We start from the raw sequence: 21,779 nt of genomic DNA on the forward strand, positions 1-21,779 counted from the left end.
CTTTGTTATGTATTAGATTTTGCTAAGTTGCTGCATATTTCTGGTATATGTGGAATATTTCTTGTTAGAAGAGTATCTGGAATTCTTTTGAACATTCAAATTTTCTCAATCATTTCTTACATCTCCTCTGACTTTTTTCTATTGAATCTTCAGTGTGGCTTCATGGTGACAAAGTTGCAGTAAGCTTTAGGAGTCCTGGCCGTGTTGTAATTAGCTTCTTTCTCCATCTGAGATGTTGGAGTTGACTTTTTTGGTTATTGCATGACAGTTGGTTTGGTTTTGGGTTTTTTTAGAGATAAATATCTAACATTTATCTGAAATTGGGATAATTCATGGATGAATTGGTGACATTTGTATAATGGACCACTGAACCATGGCAAGCTGAGAATCTTTCTTGCTAAAGTACCACATTAGTTCCAGGAACTCCTGAAGAATTCCTAAGCTTTCATCTCAGTCATATTCAAATCTTGGCTTGACTTTTAAATGTTCTCATTCTATACGTACACACTGACAGCTGTGGTGAGAAACACATCACCGGGATTTGCAGCGTCTGCCAACTTCTTGACAGCCCTCTGTAATTTTGACTCTCTCCTAAGCCGTGTCCAGGATACAGTCATAGGTAAGGTACATTTGGAGAAACGAGGCATGGGCAGAGGTGCTTGCTTATCTAGTATTAGACATTTAGGTGCTCTCAATGGAGAAGAATGTTCATTATTTTGGCATATATTTACTTAGGATAAATCTACTTACCTGTTCAATAGAGGACTGAAATATTTGGATTGCATTCCAGTATTTCAGTGTGATTTTTTTTCCCCTTCAAAGGTTCATGTTGTACTTAAAGAAATTCTCATTGTATTTTGTGTAATCCAAAGACAATGAGAAGTCTAGAAAACTCTTTTGCAATATTGTAATGAAAAATAGTTAGCAGAGGGACAAAACAAGTGTGACTTGGTCATTATAGTTCAGCCACCCACAAGATGGAATACAGAGGAAGGGAAAAACAGGCAGAATTCGGGAAGTATGCAGAGCTAACATGCATGTCCATTTTTGCCACACTTTGCATGGCCGTTTCAGGTTTCAGAGAACTGTGAGCTTCTTGGTGTGAATATGTGTGGATGCTCTTCATTTTCTTTGCAGCATGCAGAGAATATTTGCATGTGAAAGTCTGCTGTTACTGCTAAAAACCCTAAAAGTGAATGAATTATTTTTACTAGGAAAGCAGGGAAGAAGAAACCAAGTATACTATCAACAGTGTTTCCTGTGTGCCAACTGATAAAAAAGCTCATTGTGTGCCATATGCCAACCAACTGGAACTAAATATGTGCCATATGCCAGGCAGTTGGAAACTTTCCTGAATTTTGATGTGGCTATTCTGAAGTAAATGTGCATGAAACAACATATGGTTTTTGTCAGCCAAATGTGTGACAGTGCCATTTCAAGACTGTGCCATTCAAGTGTGTTATTAAAACTAATATTTGTATTTTTTTTTTGTTGAAGTGTTCCTCATCAGGTGAGAAAAGAATTCTTCCAGAACCCAAAGAAAATTCAACTAAAAGCCACAATCACCCTCCTTTTTGTTTGGTTTTTTGTTTGTTTTTTTTTTTTTTTTTTTAATCTCTTCTTTCCTGGCTCTGTCTAGGGGCACTGAGTTGTCAATGCTCAGGTGAGATGCCCATTTTCTGCTGATTCATTCAAATCCTTGTGCGAGTCCAACACTGCAGCTGTGGAAGTATGTATAAAACCAGTGGGTTGGCTCCAGACAGCCAGTGAGGGGCCTGCCAGGCCACTCTCACCTGCAATGCTGTTGTCACACAACATCCATCAGTCTGTTGCTCCTAATGTTCCTAAGCACGCCGTGGGCTTGCATTTTATTTTCTTTCCATAAGGCACTTGTACAACTCTCACGTCGCTCTCGTTTTGAGGGGTGAACCTGAGACTGCTCTGTTGTTAAGTGAATCTCTTTCTCCCATTGTTCTCTCCACCAGTGAGTGCCAGTGAACCCGAACCCGAGACAGAGACAGAACCAGAACCAGAGCAGGAGGCTGAGGCTGAGGCCAAGCAGGGAACGGAGACACCCAAGGAAATAGAGGCTGCAGAGGTGGGACCAGAGAGTGAGGTGGAGCAAGGACCAGAGAGAGAGCCAGAAGAAAGTGCAATACTCAGTGAAAAGGAGAGGCAGAATGAGGAAGTGAATGAAAAAGACAACTGTTCTGCATCCAGTATATCCTCAGCAAGCAGCACTTTAGAGAGGGAAGAGAGAGAGGACAAGTTAACCAGTGACAATGAAACTGGTAAAGTGAAGCTTTTTCAATAATGAAGGGTTTCTGGTGGAAAAAAAAGTGTTAAATTAGCAGCTCTGATATTGTGTTAATTAGCTAACAAACCCTTTACACCTGTCTAAGACTTTCTTCACCATGGCCAAATCTTGTCTACTTTCTGCTTGGACATCCAGATGTTATTTGGGTTACTATGTTTGAGGGACAGTAGGGCCTTGATAAAATGAAGTTTCATTTGATTTGTGACCATTTTCTTCCCCTACGATTAATATATTAACTACTGAATCAGCATGTGCAGAGACTTGGATCTCTAGGTCCTGGAGAACTTATTTGGGTTTTCTGTACATGAGGCAGTGAGACAAAGGGCTGTGCTGGCACGATTCCTCATGAACTTCCGGATACCATTTCTCATAATTTTAGTGGACATTTCAGTGAGGGCTGAGATGTTTGTTCCTTCCCTTCAGTACTTCTGTCTTGGACAGGCTTCAGACAGCAGAGGGAGATAAATAGGAGCTGCTGAAGATAGGACTGGGCTGTGGCCATCTTTAGCTCATGTGGAGGAGGTGCATGAAATACACCTTATCTGGAAAAGACCAGTTTCATGGTGCTGAGGGATTCTAGTGAAATAGGCCACCAGGTACCAGCCTGGGAAACACCTAAGTACCAAGCTTTTGCTCAGAGAGATAATGATAACCAGTTTCTGCCCAGAAAGATAATGATTTCAGCCCAGGCAGGGAGGAAATAAATGGCAGATTTTGACTTTGTTGATTACTCTTTTCCCTTTTTTATAGGGAGGTAAAGAAATATAATGTAATTAGGGCATTTGATTCCCAAGTTTTCTTTGGTCTGAACCATGGAATTGTCCTATACTCTCTAAATTCTAGATAAGAAAATGAGATGTGCTTCATAGTGTGAAATAATCCTGCTCTGCCCTGGAAGAAGAGGGATAGTTCTGAATCCCAACGATTACCTCACAGACATAAACTGTCAGATTGAATTGTTCAAGTTTAAATCTGTCACTTTTTTTCTGGGAAGCATTACACAAATTTTATCCTAAATTTTAGAGCTATTTTCTTTTCAGTCTGCACCAAGATTGAGTTACCTAGAATGCAATTGTACTCATAAAGAATGTAGATGGATATATCTGTAGGAAAGGCTAGGGAAGGATCACAGATGAAGGATACTGCTACGCTGTGGTGTAGTCCAAGATAGGCCAAGTGCAAAAAAGAACAGTTGCAAGTCTTTTCTCATTACCTTGTCTATTACCGACCTGTTACCACTCTAATTTAAAGTCCTTATGTACTTTTGTTAAAAGCTAAGAAATGTATTCTTACTAAAATCAACATCTTAAAATTGTCCTACACGACCAGTAGACCAAAGATTTATTTGGTAGTGCTGTATAGGAGGACTCATGTAGTGAGTTGTTTGCTGTCCAGTAGGTGAGGAGTTCTGGAAAGCGCACAAGGACTTCCTGTAGCAGTTTTAACATTCTCAAGAAGCATTTTGCCATTTATGATATAGCCCATTGGTTCTGCCCAGGTGTGTTGAGGACAAAGGCTTGCCCTTGGTGCAAGCTTCTTCATTAGCCATACTGCCAAATTTGGCTTCCAACAAGTCTTAATTCTCCAATGGTATTCCCCACCTGTGAAGAGGAGAGCAGAAGAGGCCACCAAGGTAGCAACAGCCTTCACAGATATGATCTTTGATCAACTTGGACAGTTGGGAGTGGAATTGGAGAATGCAAATTAGAGATTGTGTCTGGGCAAATTCTGATGAGTAGTTTTGCAAAGGGATTAAACACTGGAGGATCCCATCTGGTGAAACTGAGAGGGGTAGATCATGTGGAGTTTCTGGGATGGATCTTGGGAGCCATCTTCAACATCTTTGAAGGAAAGGCTTGGAGTAGGGGAAAATCCTCTGAGAGGGCACAGCTGGGTAGAATACATAGTGTGGGGAAGGAGTTGTCTAGTGATGTTGTCTAATGAAGCTACCTCGGAGAGAAATCAGAGACTACCTCAGGTGGACAAGTATTGGTAAGAAACCAATGCCAAGGATCAAGTCTGAGGAAAAATGAGCAGATAATGGAAGCAGTCAGTCCACCAGCAGGAGAGTAGGTCGTATCCATTTCTGAAAAAAGTCTTTCTTTTGTGTGGGATTAAACCTTTGGACTGATTTTAAAATGTGGTTTAGACCTTGATCTAAATAGAGGCAGGAGTTACTGCTGTCTATATACTTTGTGCTGCAAGGCCCTACATTTTAATGCAATGTTGTTTTAAGAGAGGGGAGGCTGGGAGTTGTGGGGCCCTGGATGTATCTCACCAAGTGGACAGTTTCTCAGAACACAGGACTAGATATTGTGGTAAGAAAGCAACTCCATTGACAGAGAAAGCTGTAAAATATACTTAAATCTCCAAGGTATTGAAAAAAGTGGCAGCATAAGTGAAGAAACCAAGATAAAATGAGTGTTTAAGAAAAATAAAGATTGTGGGGGCCTTGTGGTTAAAGATTTTATTTTATACCTGTAGGCAACCCCCAGGTATAAAATAAAATCTTTAACCACAAGCCCCCCCCAAAAAAGGCAAGCTAGCAATCAAAGTAAATGATGAAATAAAAGAAGTAGAGTTTATGAAAAATGTGTAAGGACTGTGGGGAACAGAAGGAATTCCATACAGGAAATACAGTAAGTGTGAAGAATTATCATTGTTTAATCACTTCATCTGATGCCCACTGGAAAAAGGAACACCATAATTGTTAGACACATTATCCACATTGGTTAGTAGTATTAAATTCAGGGAAATGAAGTCACAGAGATGCTTATATCATATATTTTTCAAGTTTGACCACTATAATTTGTTATTTATGGTGCTGTCTCAGACATGGTATTTTCCTTATTATTGGTGAGAAAAGCAGTAGTCAGAAAGATGAAGGTTCATTACAGTGAAATGTTAAATGATTGTAATGTGGGAAGGCCAATAGTCTTTCAACACTGACATATAACAAGGAGGTTAACAGTGGTTGATGAGCAGAGGTATTTTATAGAGGTTCTCATATCATAAACAACTTTTAAAATCTTGCTTATGCTTACACTCTTTGCCCTGAGAATTGCCCTGAGAGCTATACCCTGGGTATGCATCCTACTTTGGAATTCCAATAGTCTGTGTTGTGAAGATGGCCAGGTACCCAGCCAGGGGGTTCTGAGGGTCTGAAAGCTGCCCTTCCCTAGCCAGCAGGGTGGGAAGAGGAGAAGTAAACAGGTCAGCCTTGGCATCAGACAAGGAAGATCTCTTTCATATGATAATATTTTCCTGAGGTTGTTGGTCCAGTACATGGCCAGGTGAAGAATATGATGATAACCTGCTTTGTGTCATTGTCATGATATTTAAGCCCCATTCTGAAATACCAAAGGTTATAAGAATTTATGTACTGTATAAAATGAACTGAGGTAGTAAGTACAACATGAAACATGACAGATTTCAGGAGAAACCTGAATATTCAAATCCTGAAAGTTATATAGTCCCTACCAAACTACATGTTGTTCTCTAGTCCCCTTCCTTTTTTGAGAATTACTCCGAACCCAAGATCAGGCCATATCAGTGCTGTATCTTATTTCAAACTTTTCACAGTAACTGTTTCCCTAGTTTAAGAGTAGTTGTACCTGCATCCCTCGCATGGTTTTTTTTGTTGCTTGAAGAGTATTCTTGGTGCTCTGACTTCCCTCCCTTGACTCTTCCCATCTTGTGTGTGTGATTGCAGGTCCATGGTCACAGACCATTCAGGATGCTGGTGTGAATGAGCAGTGCAGCAACATCCTCAACAACAAGCGGTTTATGCTGGACATGTTGTATGCGCATAATAAAAAGCCCAAAGATGAAGAGGAGAAGGAGCTGGAGGCGAAGGAGGAAAAGAAGGAGACGGAGGAAAGCGAGGAGTCACTCACTAGCCTAGCCAGCAGGATCTCTATACTTCAGGCCACAAAACAGGCCAAAGATGAAAGTGTCAAAAAGATGGAGATTGGAAATCTGGACAACCAAGGCAGTGTGAAAGCCTTTGCAGAAAAATTTAACAGTGGTGAGCTGGCTAAAGGGACAGCAGTGCCTGAAGATGAAATCAGTGAACAGATCCCTGAGAAAACACCAGCACAGACAAAGAAGGAATCTGATTACATCTGGGATCAGCTCATGGCTAATCCTCGAGAACTTAAAATCAAGGACATGGATTTTACAGACTTGGGGGAGGAGGATGATGTAGATGTGTTGGACATGGATATGGGTCCTGGGGACTCCCTTGCTCCCCCTCCTCCACCTCCACCTTCTTTTTTGGGTTTGCCTCCTCCACCACCTCCCCCCTTGTTTGGATGTCCGCCTCCACCACCGCCCTCTGGTAATTTATTGGCTCCTCCTCCACTGTTCGGCACTCCTCAGGGTTTAGGGTCACCCCAGGTTTCTAGGGGTCAGCCAGCATTTATAAAGAAGAAGAAAACCATCCGTCTGTTTTGGAATGAGGTACGGCCATTTGAGTGGCAGTGTAAAAACAACAAACGCTGCAGAGAATTCCTGTGGTCGAAACTGGAACCCATTAAGGTAGACACTTCCAAACTGGAGCATCTCTTTGAGTCGAAATCCAAAGAACTGCCTGTCACAAAGGTACAGCTTGTATTCAGTTTGTTATTTTTCTGCTATTGTATTGGTATTCATTCTGAATTAGATCTAGGTGATTTATGTTGTTTATATCAAACCAGTGGAAATTACTGGATGTGTTTCTAGCTTGGCCTATGACGGAAGATATTCCATGGCTTGACACTAGAGATGAGCCTGGGGTGGTTATGTGCCAAGTTGCCCTCCTGTCTCAGGTCTCCCAGTTGTGGGATAGCACTCCAGGTGGCAAATACCAACAAATTTTACATTTAGATTGGTCATAGCTGAGTGCCAAACTAGATACTGGAATCTGAAATATTTTCTGTTGCATTCATAAAAAGGTCACAGCGTGGTGATTCATATCTGTGTATTTGACAGTTCTTCACTTGGTAATATTTTCCTAATCATTATGTGGAAAGGTTAGAATATCAGACTGGATCTGCTGCAAAGAGTCTGCACATGTGCTTTGTTCTGAAGGATGGAATTGTCATGTTTACAGCTGAAATCTGCAGGGGTGTTGGGTTTTTGTTTTATACTGTTGAACAGGCCTATTTAAATCTTTAATTTATACAATGTGGCAATTTTAGGACAGAAGCTGGTACAGGAAATACCTCCATAGCTAGGATTCCCTCTTCCTTAGTATTGTTATAAAATAAACTTACAAAGGCTCATGACATGGTTGTTTAACATTGGAATCAACAATAAAAGGAACCCTTTTATAGTTACAGTTAAGAGGAACTTGAAGTAGCGTTAAAAAAGTTATTAGCCTGAACATTTGTTTTTCGTGGCTACATAAACTCTTTTTCTTCTAAGCAGCATAATTGGTATCAGGGAAACTATTTTTTTTTCCAGTTCAAATGGTAGTAAAAAATGTCCATCTCTCTTAAAATAAATGAATGGCTTGTGTGTTTTCTCTGTATGCCTATATGGGTTATAGTAATATAAAAACAGTCAGCATCTTGAATATTTTACTTCTCTTTAACTAGAGAAAATTATTACACCTATTATGTGTTATAGATATTGTTGTTTGCTCCTACTCTGGGGAATCTGGAAGTCTCACAGTAAAGGTTCTCTGTGTCACTTGCCCAGTTTATTAAGTCAAAATTTTCTAAAAGTCATTCTTGATCATCTTGACAAAGTGGAAACCTTGGAATTTCTATAATCAAGCTCCCAAGTACCTAGCATGCAACAGGTACATAAAGAGCTGGCTCATGTAGATCCTGCCGCCACTGCTCTTAGCTGAATTTCTTTGTAACACAGATGCACACAAATCTGAAACGTATGTGTAGCACCTTTAAAAACACATCCAGCTGATTGTTCATCTGGCCAATGCCGAGATTAATTTCTCTCTCTGATTCCTTCTCTGCTGAGGAAGGAATGCTGGTGACACCGTGGCATGCTACTCCTCATCTCTCTCCCCGTAAATACAAATCTGACACAGATGGTTCATCGATGGAAGGAATGAGAGCATTTTCTTAGATCCATAAAATATTTAATTCCTTGAATTGAACGTGGAATGATAACATACTTGCCATTTCCAAAATTTAGCTTTGTGCTAAGTGCCAGCATTGTAATGGAGCACTCTGGCTGATTCCTAATTTTTTATTCTCACATGAAATTTTGATAAAATTTTAAGTTGTTGGAGTTATGACTTGTTTACTTTTCCAGTCAATCATCATGCATGTTCCCAAACTACCCTTGGCCATTTTCCCTCCCTCACACTTGCTTCTCAAACCTGCCTGATGCTTTGGCAGAGCTTTTGGCTTCTGGCTGGAAGATGAGTGAGCAGGTTTCTTTGAAATTAGTGCAAGTCTGAGGAATGATTTAGGTGCTTTCCCCTTGGCTACCAATAACTGCTCTCTGCATGAGACATTGTACTTTTGGCTCTCTTTCCAGCCTGTCCCATAACACAGACATAGAAGTCTCATTGTCTCATTGCAGAGAAGACAATGGGGACTGAGAAGTACCATAGTAGAGCTCTGTGCAGGCTTTTGAAAATCCTGCCTGGTTTTCGTGAACACCAGCAAATCTTCCAGAGCAGGAGATGGTCCTTAGATCAAGTGAGAGTGGGAATAATTAGGCAGACCACCGAATCCGTGAAAGACTTGAGGTTTGGTACAAAGATTGCACTCAAATTAGGATAGCTCTCGATTTTTCCAGACTGCTTGGTTTATTTCCAGAGAGCACATTCCCCGTTGTGTCTAGTTTCTCCTGTCCAATGGCTGCAGTCCAAAACAGGTTTATAATATCGTAAAGTCTGACTCACAGCTCAGTTGGTTCAGCTGAAAAAAGAGAGTGCAGAGCAACAAATCAGAAGTCAAATCTCTAGATTTCATTTTAAGAGATGGAAGTAGCTGCATAGAAAAGGAACAGTCCAGAAGGATGAGAGGAAAAGCTAAGTCAGGGTGCATAAAGGGGGGGGGGGGGCTTGGCTCTGTCTTGTATGCTCTCTCATACAGCTGTAACCAATTTTACTCCAGTTTCTAATCCTTCACTGTGATTTCCACAACACACAGCTATAAACAGCTACTTCCTGGCTCATGAGAAGTTTTTCATTAAACACAATAGACTGTAATAAAATAAAGTGGATTGAAAATTGTAGGATGTAATACAGGATTTTGGGGGCTGGGACTGCGAGAGGAGATTCTTGATTTTAGGAAAACTTATGCCACACTGAGAAACTTGCACATTGATATTATTTAGTGGAGCACCTTTAGTTGCAGATGGTTTATTTTTTAGACTAGAGCACCCTGCATTATATTTGCCAATAGAAGGAGTGATCAGGTATCCCCTCCAAACCAGTGTAGTATTTCCTTCCTTCTCACTCCACTGAACAAAGCAGATATTTTGGCAAAGTACTTCAAAGTGTTTACTTTTCTGTGAAGAGAAGTGAAAACATGCAGACACTCCTCAATCAAATGCCGTTGTTCAGCCCTTTTACCATCCACTTGGTTTTGCATGAAAGTATCATTTTGCTGATTCATGTATACCCTGTGGGATATAGTGATCCATCATGTACCCGCAGACATAAAAATTAGTAGGAGAGAAGAAGGAATCTGTTTTCATGTGCACATGCTTGGTAGACATGTTCCTTTTGAAAGGATTTGTTGCAATTTCAGTGAATGCCAAGACAACTCATAAATGTGGACCAGAATTTCTGAAAAAGATTGCATACAGATATCCTGGAAAAAGTCAGTGGCAGCTGAGCGATGCCATTTTACATCTCTTGTATTAAATCCTTGCTAATTGAGATAGAAATTAAATAATATTTTTTTAAAAAATTTAAAAAGCCATCTCACTATTAAGGTAGATTTTATGCACTACTTTTGCAGTAGTGCAAAATGCAGACTTTTACGACTTTAAAGGCAGAAGATATTTCTCAATTGATACTCATAATATAATTGTTTATTTATGTGACCACTTGAAAAGTTTTTTAACTTTTTTCTGCTTCCCATATTAATTAAAACAAAGAGGCATGTTTAAGACTGTATTCTCATCAGACTGCAAATCCCTTTCTGTGGGATGGTAATAGGTTCTAAATAATCCATCTGGACTACCCAGTCTTCAACAGAGGCAAGAGAATGTGGCCAGTTAGGTCTTGTAAAGTGTCTTATAAACACTATAATTGTTACTACGTTGCAGAGGTGTTTGATTTCTAAAGATTATACTAGCCGGTGTGTTTGTATTTTATAATTACTTTGTAATTACACATAATAATATAGTACATATAATATTCAGAAGTTCAGGGATTACGCTTCATACTGACACATTAAAATATAAAATCAAGCGCACTAGTTCACTGTTCCCTCAAGCCATTTAACTCACTCTCTGTTAATGAATTTATAAAGCATAGATTGAAGTCACCAAATATTGTTGTAGAACTTAGTAGTTGTAGCTTATTTTAACAGTCAGACACTTCCACCTGTGCAACTTCACTGCAGACAAAAAGCAATTATTTTCCTAAGGTAAGGTAGTAAAGTTCATAGTTGTAAAATCTTTCTCTTTTATTCATCCTTTTATTTGTTTGGAAAGGATTTCTTTGGAACTCAGACATCATCCCAAGAATGGATTTAAAATCTCTTCAGCCTCTGTTTTTGAGAAGGGTTACCACCCCAACATTTTATATCCCATATGCAGTTCTAGCTGTGGAAAATGCCTGCATGCACTCATGCCCTGTGCAGCTGATCTGTCTTCCATAACTCACTGCTCAGGAGTGTGTGCACTGTAGGGATCGCAGTGATCCCGGCTCTGAGCGTCCTGCATCCCCCAAGTGAAAATGTCTGTCCTGTCAGACTTGGGAGCCTAAAAACAGAGCTGAAGATTTGAGGCTTTCTTACCCATACCACATGTGGGAAGCCTAAATTTAACTCCTTTCCTCTGGCTTTTTCCCGTCTGCATAAATTCTTTGGAGCTGTGTAATTCTGTGTTCTTAAGAACAAGGTAAAAAGTGATGGTTTTAAAAGGCTTAGTGCAATACAAGCTCAAAAGAAGGCAGTCTCTGGTGAGCCCTCTTTGGTCTTAATGTGGTCTTGGCCACTAACTGTGGTCCTGAGAATGTGATTAGCGGCTTGGGAAGTAAAAGCTACTGCATCAAAGGAGAAGCTGCATCTCACATCCTTCAGGTAGCTCCCCAAGAAAAAGAGAAGACTATTACTTAAAAAGGGAAAATCCAGGAAGGCTTTGGGGATGCTTTTAAGCTGTTAAGAAGAGATCAGTTCTGACAGAACTGATAGAAAAACATTGAAAAAAATGTTATCTTTGCTCTCCTTAAATTTATTCCGTTTAGTGCAAAATTGTTGTTTCTTTTTAAGTTTAGAAAAAACAACCCTCCTATTACTTTCTCAGATCATATACATGTGGTATTCTCTAATTCCTGTAAACAGCACCTGCCTTGAGTCCCATTTGTGTGCAAAAGTTGCATCCTACCACGTTAGTTGTTCTGGTATGATGAAAGGACTGTGGTATCATACGGGTATTTGGCAGGCTGCGAGAACCAGTGGGCAAACCTCTTCCTGTGTGAGCAAGGTTCTGGGCTGTGCCAGAAAAAGGTATCTTTTAATGATACAGCTGTATTCCCCATTATGGGCTGTCCACAGCTGGAGGTGCTTTGATGAAATCCTATTTACTAACTTCCAATTCAAAAACAGCACGTAGGCCTGGCAGTGGGGTATTTTGTGTCTCAGTGGCTGTGGTGCAGATCCAAAGAAAGTGAAGGACAAAGCTCAGTAGTCTAAAAAACAATCCTGAGCACAGATTGAGACTGGAGCAGTAAGTCTCCTCTTGGGCTTTCCCCAAATCCACAAGAGATCAAAGACTGATAACATCAGTGTGCAGGACTTCTCCCTGCACTCCTGTGCTTGATGGCATTCCTCAGCCCATGTCTGATAGGGAAAAGGCAGAAGAACCACAGAAAACATGTTTACAGTGTTCACATATATGCAGAGGGAGGAAAAAACCTGAGTATGAGGAGCAGAGTCCTCTCACCTTTCAGCTACCCAGCCCGACATACATAGTTAACAAAGAGACACCTTCTAGCATGGGATGATGAGAGAGAGAAAGAGAGACATGCTGAGGTGTAAAACCAAAGACCTCATTCAACACTACATTATGCCATATAAGTGGATTTTTAGTCACCTTGCATAGTTGGTTCACATTTTGTCACTATAAGGATGGGGAGAAAGAGAAAAAAATCCTTGGGTCTAATCTAGAATGGAATTTAAAGTATATGTTGCCAGTCCTTTGTGATTTTATTATTATTTGTACTGGATGTAAGATCCAAGGATATGGATAGTCCCAAATACAACTTCCTAAGAAGCACAAGAGTTTAAATGTTTCTGCATCTATGAAGGACTTGACAGACATATCATGAGCAGCAAGAAATTTCCCCTGGCAGCCAAAGGTCAGAAAACCAAGCCAGTGCCTCCAGAGAGGCACCTATGTCTCCTTTGCCAGTGTCCGAGGTGGTTTTATAACAGAGAATGCTAGCAGGCACATGGGAACTACTCTGTTTCCCAGCCAGACACACAAGTGAGAGAGGGTCCAGATTGGTGCATCCAACAGGGAATTGAGCCCTGGAGCCCCTTGGGTGCCCAGCTGCTGCCCCAGCAGGCCTGTGCTGGCCAGTCTTGCTGCATAGCAGAGCTCTGGGCTGGCAGAGGCAGTTTCAGGTATTTTCCAGACTGGCTCCTCCCCCAAACTGCCCTTTTGAGGACTCTGTCAGGCTGGCTCTGCTTTGCACAGCGGTGTTCAGATCTCTGATTGAATCCTGGCAGCTCATGTTGATAGGATAAGGATGTGCAACAAGAATTCAGCTTGTTTTGATGCCTAAAAATACATTAGGTTTACACTCAGTGTCAGCTTTCTTGAGTGGGGGAAGTCATTAATGAAAGGTGTGACTTTTCCTTTATGAAACAGATCAGAGGAGTAATGACCTTGTTCTATTCTTTACCAAGAAAACTGCTGCAGATGGGAAGCGACAGGAGATCATTGTGTTGGACTCAAAGCGGAGCAATGCCATTAATATTGGCTTGACTGTGCTGCCCCCTCCCCGCACCATCAAGACTGCTATTTTGAACTTTGATGAATATGCCTTAAACAAGGAAGGAATAGAGGTAAGAAAGAACAGTCAATGTCTTCAAGTCTGCATCTTCAATGCTTTTTTTTCTCATGTTGTATATGGTACAGGCCAGACTAGGCATGGAAGAAGGGGAAGGGGGTGTATTATATCGTGTCTGATTGTTGAAATTTGTGAAACCAGTGTAGTGGACTCAGAAGCAGGAAGTATCATGGGGCTGGGCATGCTCAGTGATCATGGATTATCTGCTTTGTTTGAGTAGCAATGATGTTAATTCCTATCAGGTTTTTCAGAGTATTATCTGAAGCTTGACTGAAATATTGTGAGCAGCAAAAACAGGCAGTGAGTTACTAGGGCTGATGCAACTGGTACAGGGTTTAATAAATTTCATGCCCAGCTAGCTGTTGGAGTCATTCTAGATTGTATATCTAATGGAAAACAAATACAGCGACTAGTTCTGCCCAGAATAGCATTTCTGTGTTACTGGTGTTTGAAGAAAAGCAGTTGGTATAAAGATTACAGATGATGTAATTTTTACCACTACATGTTTGACTTTGCAGATATTCTTACCAAGATCCAAGATGAGCTCTGTTTATTATTTTTTTTATCAAAACATTTTTCTTCTGTGAAGTGTAAAAGAAGCCTGTGGCTCCACTGTTTTTTTCATTATGGTCGTATTCATTTCAATTTTTTTTTTTTTCAGTAAGCCTGTGTCATCTAGTAAGAGTAATCTGCACAACTACAAATCTCAATCAGTGGCTCTCAGAAATCATATATTGATTCACAGTCACCTTTTTGTGGTTTTGCACTGTGTTTCATTATTTCCCCCTTTCCACCTCCACCTTGCTGACTACAAAAGAAAATGAGAAAAGCTTCCTGGAATGAAAATGATATTGCCAACAGTTGCATGCAAAAAAAATGCTTAAAGCTAAAGATCCTTCTAGTTAGAAGCCAGGGGCTGATTTGTCTCTATAGAACGTAATTTCTTCCCCAAGCTATATTACTTTTTTGCTGTATGCATATTTTGCTCATATTATGAAGGTGGCAGATCACTCTAACACCAGTGATTATTTCATGACCCACCCCAGATACCCACCGCTGCAGTCTGCAGTACTAAGTTTTAAAGTGTTGGAGAGAAGTACCCCTCCAGCCAAGCCCAGCTCACAGCCAGGTAGATCTCAGTGCTGTAGGCAGTGTTTCCATGCAAAGTTCAACAGAAAATGGCTGACAAAGGAGGACAAGTCTTCATTAACTTCTGGGTATCATCTCCTTGGAATTGTGTCCTCCTCTGGCTTCAGGTGCTCTGTACAACCCATCCTTTCCACTGCCAACATTTGTCTCTGGGCTGCCCATCTGCCAACCACCTGTTGTGGTGTCCTCAGCTGTGCTTTGTACCACCACACCCTCCTTTGGGTGGCCTTTCCATTAGCTGCCAGGAACCCATAATTTAATTTAAAATATATATGAAAGTGGATTTCAATCTGAAGAATTCAAGAAACCAGGAAATTGGGCACTATTAATATACTTGCCCAGTCCTAAAGAAAAGGTCTCTGAGGTCTGTCCCCACAGCTTGAAACTGGAGATGTGAGTAATCCTCATGTGATCATTCAGGTATTTGAAATCAAGAGAAAGGGTAAGTGCAGCTGAGCCCAGATACTTTGCACTTTGAGGAATGAGGTCTTGATTGGTTGGGAAGGATTATGTCCATGGAGAAAAGTTTTTTTCCCTCAGTTATATATATTATTTGCTTCTTATCAGGCAAAACCCTACACTGAATTCAGATCTCCTTTTCACTCCCAAATTACATATTTTTCTTACAGCATGCTGCAGAGTCAGACCTTAATAGTGATGGAGAGGGCTGGATTAAGCTATTTAGAATTGGCCACGTAGCACACATGTTGATACTAAAATGCTTTACTCTGATTCCCACTGTTTTCAGCAGATCCCTGCCTCAGTTTTTCTATACTGCTCCTTTGGTCTACAATGGAGGCAAACTTTGTTTGCTGTGTCTCTTCTCCTTTTCTGTGTGTTTAGCCCTGAAGTTAGCATAGAGGGAAGACAGATTGTTTTTTCAGTCTAGATTTTTAGAAGTTTTCTGGTTCATATCTATCTAAATGTAAGGAAAAAATTGGTGGCCATTTTGAATGAATCAGTAATAGTGTAAGAATCAGGTTCATGTATGAAAAACCCTACAGATAATACAGCAATTTACTATATAATGCAATTGATTTCTTATCTATGTGTTGATTGAGGCAGGACTGCTATGGGAAAAAAATATGCTATTAGCCTAATTAAAAAATTGTACCACCGTGGACACTCAAAAGCCTTTCTGCACAGTAATTGTGCAGATCTAGATCTAGAAGAAATGTCACATCCGGTAAGCAGAAGAGAGATGTAAAGAGAACAGGAAAATAGATATGTGCAGTGGCAACATAACCTTCACTGCTAATATTTCAGAGAAGCTACAATTTAGGATCATCTTCAGCTTTTGTCAGATCCAACAAAGAGCAGAGCACCTACAGTGTAAAAGTCACCTTAACCATCCTTTGCCTTGGCAGAGAGCTCTCTGCTCTGTCCTTTGCTGAGGAGCATTGTCACTGTCATGTGAGTGTGTGTGTTCTGCACCTCAGTGGATTAAATGGTGCCTTTAAACTGACCTTAAGGATTCCTCTAAGGACAGAGGACTAAAACAGTGCTGGAGTTATTGCTAGCAACAAGCAGGGATGCAGTGGGCTGCAGGCCCAGGTTCATGATAGCCCAATTCATAATCTGCTCAGTCCATTGTTAGAGCACTGGGTCCAGTAGAGCCTCCACTGCTGCCCTACGTCTGCTGAATGATGCTTTGCTTTTGAATTCTTGTTAGTAATCCATACTTTACTTTTTAACTTTAAATATATAACTAAGTGGAAAAAATACTCCACTTATTTTATAGCCCTCTGTTCCTAAGTATGTTGCATATTTTTAGGTCTTAAAGCAGTTAGGTACCTCTGAGCTGTGAAAAAAGGCAGAAAGTGGGGCCGTGACACTAGAAAGGCAGATGTAGTCCACTTAGAATGCAAAGCAGGAACTATTTGAAATGTGTTTTCAGAGGAATGCACATCATGTGTTTGCAAGCATGAGCCAGTCCAGCTAAAAAAAAAATTTTACCACCTTACATTTGCCAAAGTATTTGTGTTTTCCTTTCTTTGAAAACCTGGCATTCATTGTGTTCAAACAACCTGGAGCTCAATTCAGAATAAACTGCCTCCTTACAGTGGAAGAGGTCTTGGTGGGAGTTAAGTAAAAGAGGCGAGCTTAAAATCCTGGCACCTAATTTTTGTGTATCAGAGGCAACTGCAAGAAAGGAGTCCAATAAACCAGTCCTTGGTGCTTGTCTGTACAGAAGGAAATGAGTGGATCTCTTCATAAAGGGTTGCTTAGTAAGGAAATGTGGACCAAAATCAATTAATACCAAAGGCTATGGTTAATTTAGCAGACTAAAATTAGGGTAATGCTGTGAGGAAATTAGCATGGTTTGTTTTCTGCTTTACAATATGGCTTTGTGATGCTACATGATGTTGATTTCATTAGCAGGTATAGCTTTTTAATAAAGCTTTGAAATGAAAAAAAAATATCTCTGGGTGTGCTGTACCCTCCATACCCAGGTGTGCTACACCCATAATAAATAGCTTGATATATTGGTGTCTGGAGTGGCTAGATAGCCCTGAGATGTAAAAAGGGGTAAGATGTGAGAGCTTGATGTTAAAAAGCCAGATGTTGATATGTATAAAAAGAAATCAAAATTTGATTTTTGGAAACAAGTAAGGTATTTACATTTTTATTCTGATCATTGACATGGTACATCAACATTTGCAGTTTCCAATTTGTTTGTCTAATGCTTTGTAAGAGTGTGATGTTTCAAACGATGCTAGCTTGTGTGACCTGAAAGAACACCTTTTTCACAAGTCTACACAGAAGAGAGAATGGCCTCAGTGGTGCCTTGCTGACCCACAGTCATCATATCACAGCCCTAATCTGTTTCAGACTTTATTAAAAAAAAAAAAAAGCCACACTTTCTCTCCTTGCGGCAAACCAAAACATAATCTGCAGTTCCTCTGACCAGCAATGACATGTTCATGTATTTCTGTAGAGAGCTGAGGAAGAGGACTGGTCTGTCTGAGGTATCAGTTCCTGATTTACAAGGATGGTCATCATCATTTCAGATGGAATTCTTTCTCAGAACTGGATCATTTTTGGAAGAGTTGTAATAATATTAGTGCAGGCAGCTTCCCTTACAGTGAAGTTCTGACCTTCATATGCTGTTACATTTTCTTAGAGTTTCAGCAGGTAATGCAAACCAGCAGTGGGTCTTGTTAACAGCTGCCTGGGAACCTGAAATGTGAGAGAGCCTTTCAGGAGTTGGATTGTCTTCTGAGGCCTGTCAAATATCTGGTGAAATACCCACTAACATGTGCTTGGTGATGCAGCTTATGTGTTTGTGGTCCTCAAGCCACAGAAAGCTTTGGACACAACAACAACAAGCAGATATTTGAGTTACTGTTTTCTTTGGCTGTTGTTCACCTGGTAAGATCAGGTGAAACCAAACACCAAAGATGAGACACCCCTGCAAACTCATCATCATTGACAAGCCCAGCATCTCAAAAGAGGAAAAGAGGAAAGAGGAAACTTAAGCACCTAATTTCCTCAGAGGTGCTGCGCTATTCGCCATCACTGCTTAGGTGCTTCCCTGCATCCCACACTGAGGTGTCCATCATCCTCAGTCATATGTTGGTTTTGTAAGTCCTCCCTCTTCGGAACTTTTGGAGATTATACCTCAGGATGGCAGAGTCCAGGAAATGAGCAGTTTGATCCCTTTGCTGAAAGTTGAAGCAAGTGGCTGAGTCTGGCAGCAGAATAATTGGGGTCCATTATCTCATGCAAAAATTGCTTATTTTCCTCGATTATTTGAACACGTTTTCCTCAAAACATAAGGCTCTGGCCCAAACAGTTTTGTGAGAGTGCATGAAGGTGAAATACATGTGTCACATGTACTAGAGAACATGAGCATAGGGTTTATTGATTACCAGTTTTTCTTTCATTGACATGAAGGTTGCTGACACCACCTCAGTTACAAGAAAAGACTGAGGGAGCAGGGCCTGTCCAGCCTGGGGAAGAGCAAACTGAGATATTTAAGTATCTGAACGGAGGGTGTCAAGATGCATCCAGGTTCTTCTCAGTAGTTCCCAGCAATAGGACAAGAGCAATGGGCAAAAACTGATGCACAGGAAGTTCCACCTGAATATGAGGAAGAATTTCTATACTGTGCAGATGACTGAGCACTGGAACAGGGTGCCCAGAGAGGCTGTGGAGTCTCCCTCACTGAAGATATTCATAAACCATCTGGTTGCAGTCCTGTGCTATGTGTTCTGGGATGGCTCCTTGAGCAAGGAGCTTGCATCAGTAGTCCCACTGTGGTCCCTCCCAACATAACCCACTCTGGGATTCTGTGTACTGGGAAGAGCAATATGAACTAATGATTGGACTCTAAGCTGTTTGTGATTTAATGGTCACGTCAGGTGCCAGTAACCTTCTGCCCTGCTGTGATTTTATGCTACTTTTACTGTTAGGGTTTTATTTTTAAAAAAAATAATAGAAATAAAAACTAAAATAATAAAAAAGTGGCAGATGGTGTACTCATCAGTTTCCAGCACCAAACAAATGGCTCAAATTAGTCACAGCATGGAAATCAAGAAGAGGAGCATTTCACTACTTGCTCAGGGGCACACCAGCGATGATGACCAGCAGGATCAGAATCATTTACCCAAGCAGGTCAGGAGTACTGGTGTAGGTCATTGTCATGGGGGCACTTGCACCCTGGATGGTGTGGGATCTCCTAGCAGCTCTGGTTCCACGAAGGCAAGGCTTTCAGCAGCAGGGCTGATCCACTGCAGCTGGCACCACAAGCACAGCCTCTTTTGTTTGGCATGCCCTGTTTCACATAGTATGGTATGCAGCACAGCAGTCTTGCAGAACTTGGACTTGAATGCTTTTTGTCAGCTCCATCTATCTTGTGATGTTTATATAAAGCTCAAGGACGAGCAGAGTGCCTTTGGAAATAAAGCTTACTGTTTCTTTGCTCTCTTTAAAATGCCCCAAAGCAGTGTAAAATTTGGAGTGAAGGCATTGCCCCACCACAAAATACTTGTGGGATCCCTGAGTAGCTGCCAAAATCCTAGTTATTTGTAGGAGGCAGTTGAGAATACTGCTGCAGTGTTAGCCTTCAAAAATGCATCAGAAGCATTTTTACACCCATCACATGGCTACTGCTAAACTCTCCATGTATGGATGTCCAATATGATCCTATTTGCAAGCTGCCCTGTCTCAGCTGAGGGCGTGTCTTCCTCTTGTGGAAGAGAGGAGTAGGCACTAAGATGCCTGACTCCTTCAAGGAACACTGCAAAGCACATTTCTTTATGAGTTTCAGGCTCAGTCTGGGATTTTTTTTTGCAGTCTTTTTTACATGAGTATTAATTCAGCAATGAGACCATAAAGCAGCTAATTAGAAATCTAGTTTTATGTTAGGTATGACCCAAGTTACAGATTTTAGCATGTCTAGGTGGATGGATGGGTGGGTGGGTGGGTGGGTGGATGGATGGATGGATGGATGGATGGATGGATGGATGGATGGATGGATGGATGGATGGATGGCACATCTCAAAATCAATACACAAATGCTGTCAGTTGAAACACGTGTACATCAGAATATTTTCCAAGCAGTCCTTTCAGGCTAAGGAAAAGCACCAGAGTGTGTTGAGGGATTTTCCTCCTCTTTTTTTTTTTTTTTTTTTTTTTTTTAATTTACTTAAGATATTAATTTATTTAGGTGGAATCTTGAGTGTCCAAGCAAGGAGGCTTTATTTTTTTGTTTTTGTCATTGTTTATAACAAAGAGCAAGAGAGAGAGGCAGGCAACATTAACAGAAAAAATGCTTTTTTTTTAATGTTTATGGAAGTCAACAGAAGAAAATGGACAGCAATAGAAATGCTGTGGCTGAAATTAAATAAGTCCCATTTCAACAAATTGAACCTTATTTGCCTACTTAACTTTTGTTCTTGGCCTGATTGCCCAGGAGAAGTCCCTTGCTCTCTATCCACACTTAGCTCCAGTGCTGTAGAAACAGCCAGGGAAACTTTCAGTACTGGAAGGGGGCAGTTGTGCTGCTTTGATGGATTGGCTATGTCCAGTGCTGGAACAAGGCTGTAGTTTGGATTGGCGGGTCTGATAGCTCTTTGGCTGTATTTTTATTATTCTCTCCTCCCCTTCAAAACAGCCTCTATCATTATAGACTGCTACAGCAAAAACATGTCATTCTTGAGATGAATAAACATAAGTTGTGTTAGAAATCTGCTTTGCTTTAAGGAGGCATTGATCAGTAGGGTAGAGACCTCAACTTATCTGATGCCTTTATGTTGTTCTGATTTTCTTTTTTATTTTGAAGTTCATTTACTGTGTTAAAAGCTGATTAAGAAGCGATACCTTAGAGAGCAATAATTTCAGAAGGAAGGTGCCACATTTAAGCAAGCCTGTAAAATTCATGACTTAAAATTTAAATATTTTGTACCACACTGACAGCAGAAACTGAAAATACTGAGATCCTATTTCAGATAAAAGGAAAAAAGGACATATTTTATGCAATGCATAATTCAGCTTTAAATTCAATGTGTGTTCATTGGGAAGTTGTTGTTAGGGTGAAATCTTTAAGAGTGACCTAGTAAGCTGTAATAGTTTCCAGGTTCCATAAGAAAAACAAAACAGACTGAACAAAAGTAAGAAATTATGGGGACAGCAAGGGACAGGAGTTTTCAAGTTATTCCTGTATACTTACAATTGTGCTAGAAGATTTATAGATATTGGAGCTAAATGAGACCTTAAAGTCTAGTCTGACTTGCTGTAAATCATAGGCCACAAAACTGTTCTCCTTCTACCCTTACTTCCACATGTAATTTACAAAAAGATACTAAGTTCTGACTTAAACATATGAAAGTCGATGAGATCAGTCCTAACCAATTTCCTTTCATGCCCTTCAGTGTTTCATCCCATGGTTAGCCACTTACTATCTACTGAACACAGATTTCAAAAAAATAAAAATTTCAATCCAGACACAATTTTAAACAAACTGCAGGTGTGTGAGATAGCAGTCCTTGTTTTGCTTCCTTGTACAGTGGATTAGTTCTTGGTTGCTGCTGTGCTGTCCTAATTTAACAGCCAAGGACTTGAGGACTTTGACTGTGGCTGCTGTGGGGTCACACAACAACC

General features: G+C 40.5%; 1 protein-coding gene across 4 annotated transcripts in view; it reads left to right on the top strand.

Moving 5' to 3' along the window:
- FHOD3 (formin homology 2 domain containing 3) overlaps positions 1 to 21,779 on the top strand; it is a 376,449-nt gene that overhangs the window by 305,855 nt on the left and 48,815 nt on the right. For all 4 annotated transcript variants that reach the window (XM_059470757.1, XM_059470747.1, XM_059470732.1 and 1 more), the window contains exons 18-20: positions 1,986 to 2,291; positions 6,030 to 6,919; positions 13,363 to 13,521. In XM_059470757.1, coding sequence (XP_059326740.1) covers positions 1,986 to 2,291; positions 6,030 to 6,919; positions 13,363 to 13,521 — 1,355 coding nt within the window. The remainder of the gene's footprint in view (positions 1 to 1,985; positions 2,292 to 6,029; positions 6,920 to 13,362; positions 13,522 to 21,779) is intronic.

This window comes from Ammospiza nelsoni, chromosome 1 (assembly GCF_027579445.1).
Source record: "Ammospiza nelsoni isolate bAmmNel1 chromosome 1, bAmmNel1.pri, whole genome shotgun sequence".
In the NCBI taxonomy this organism is placed as follows: domain Eukaryota; kingdom Metazoa; phylum Chordata; class Aves; order Passeriformes; family Passerellidae; genus Ammospiza; species Ammospiza nelsoni.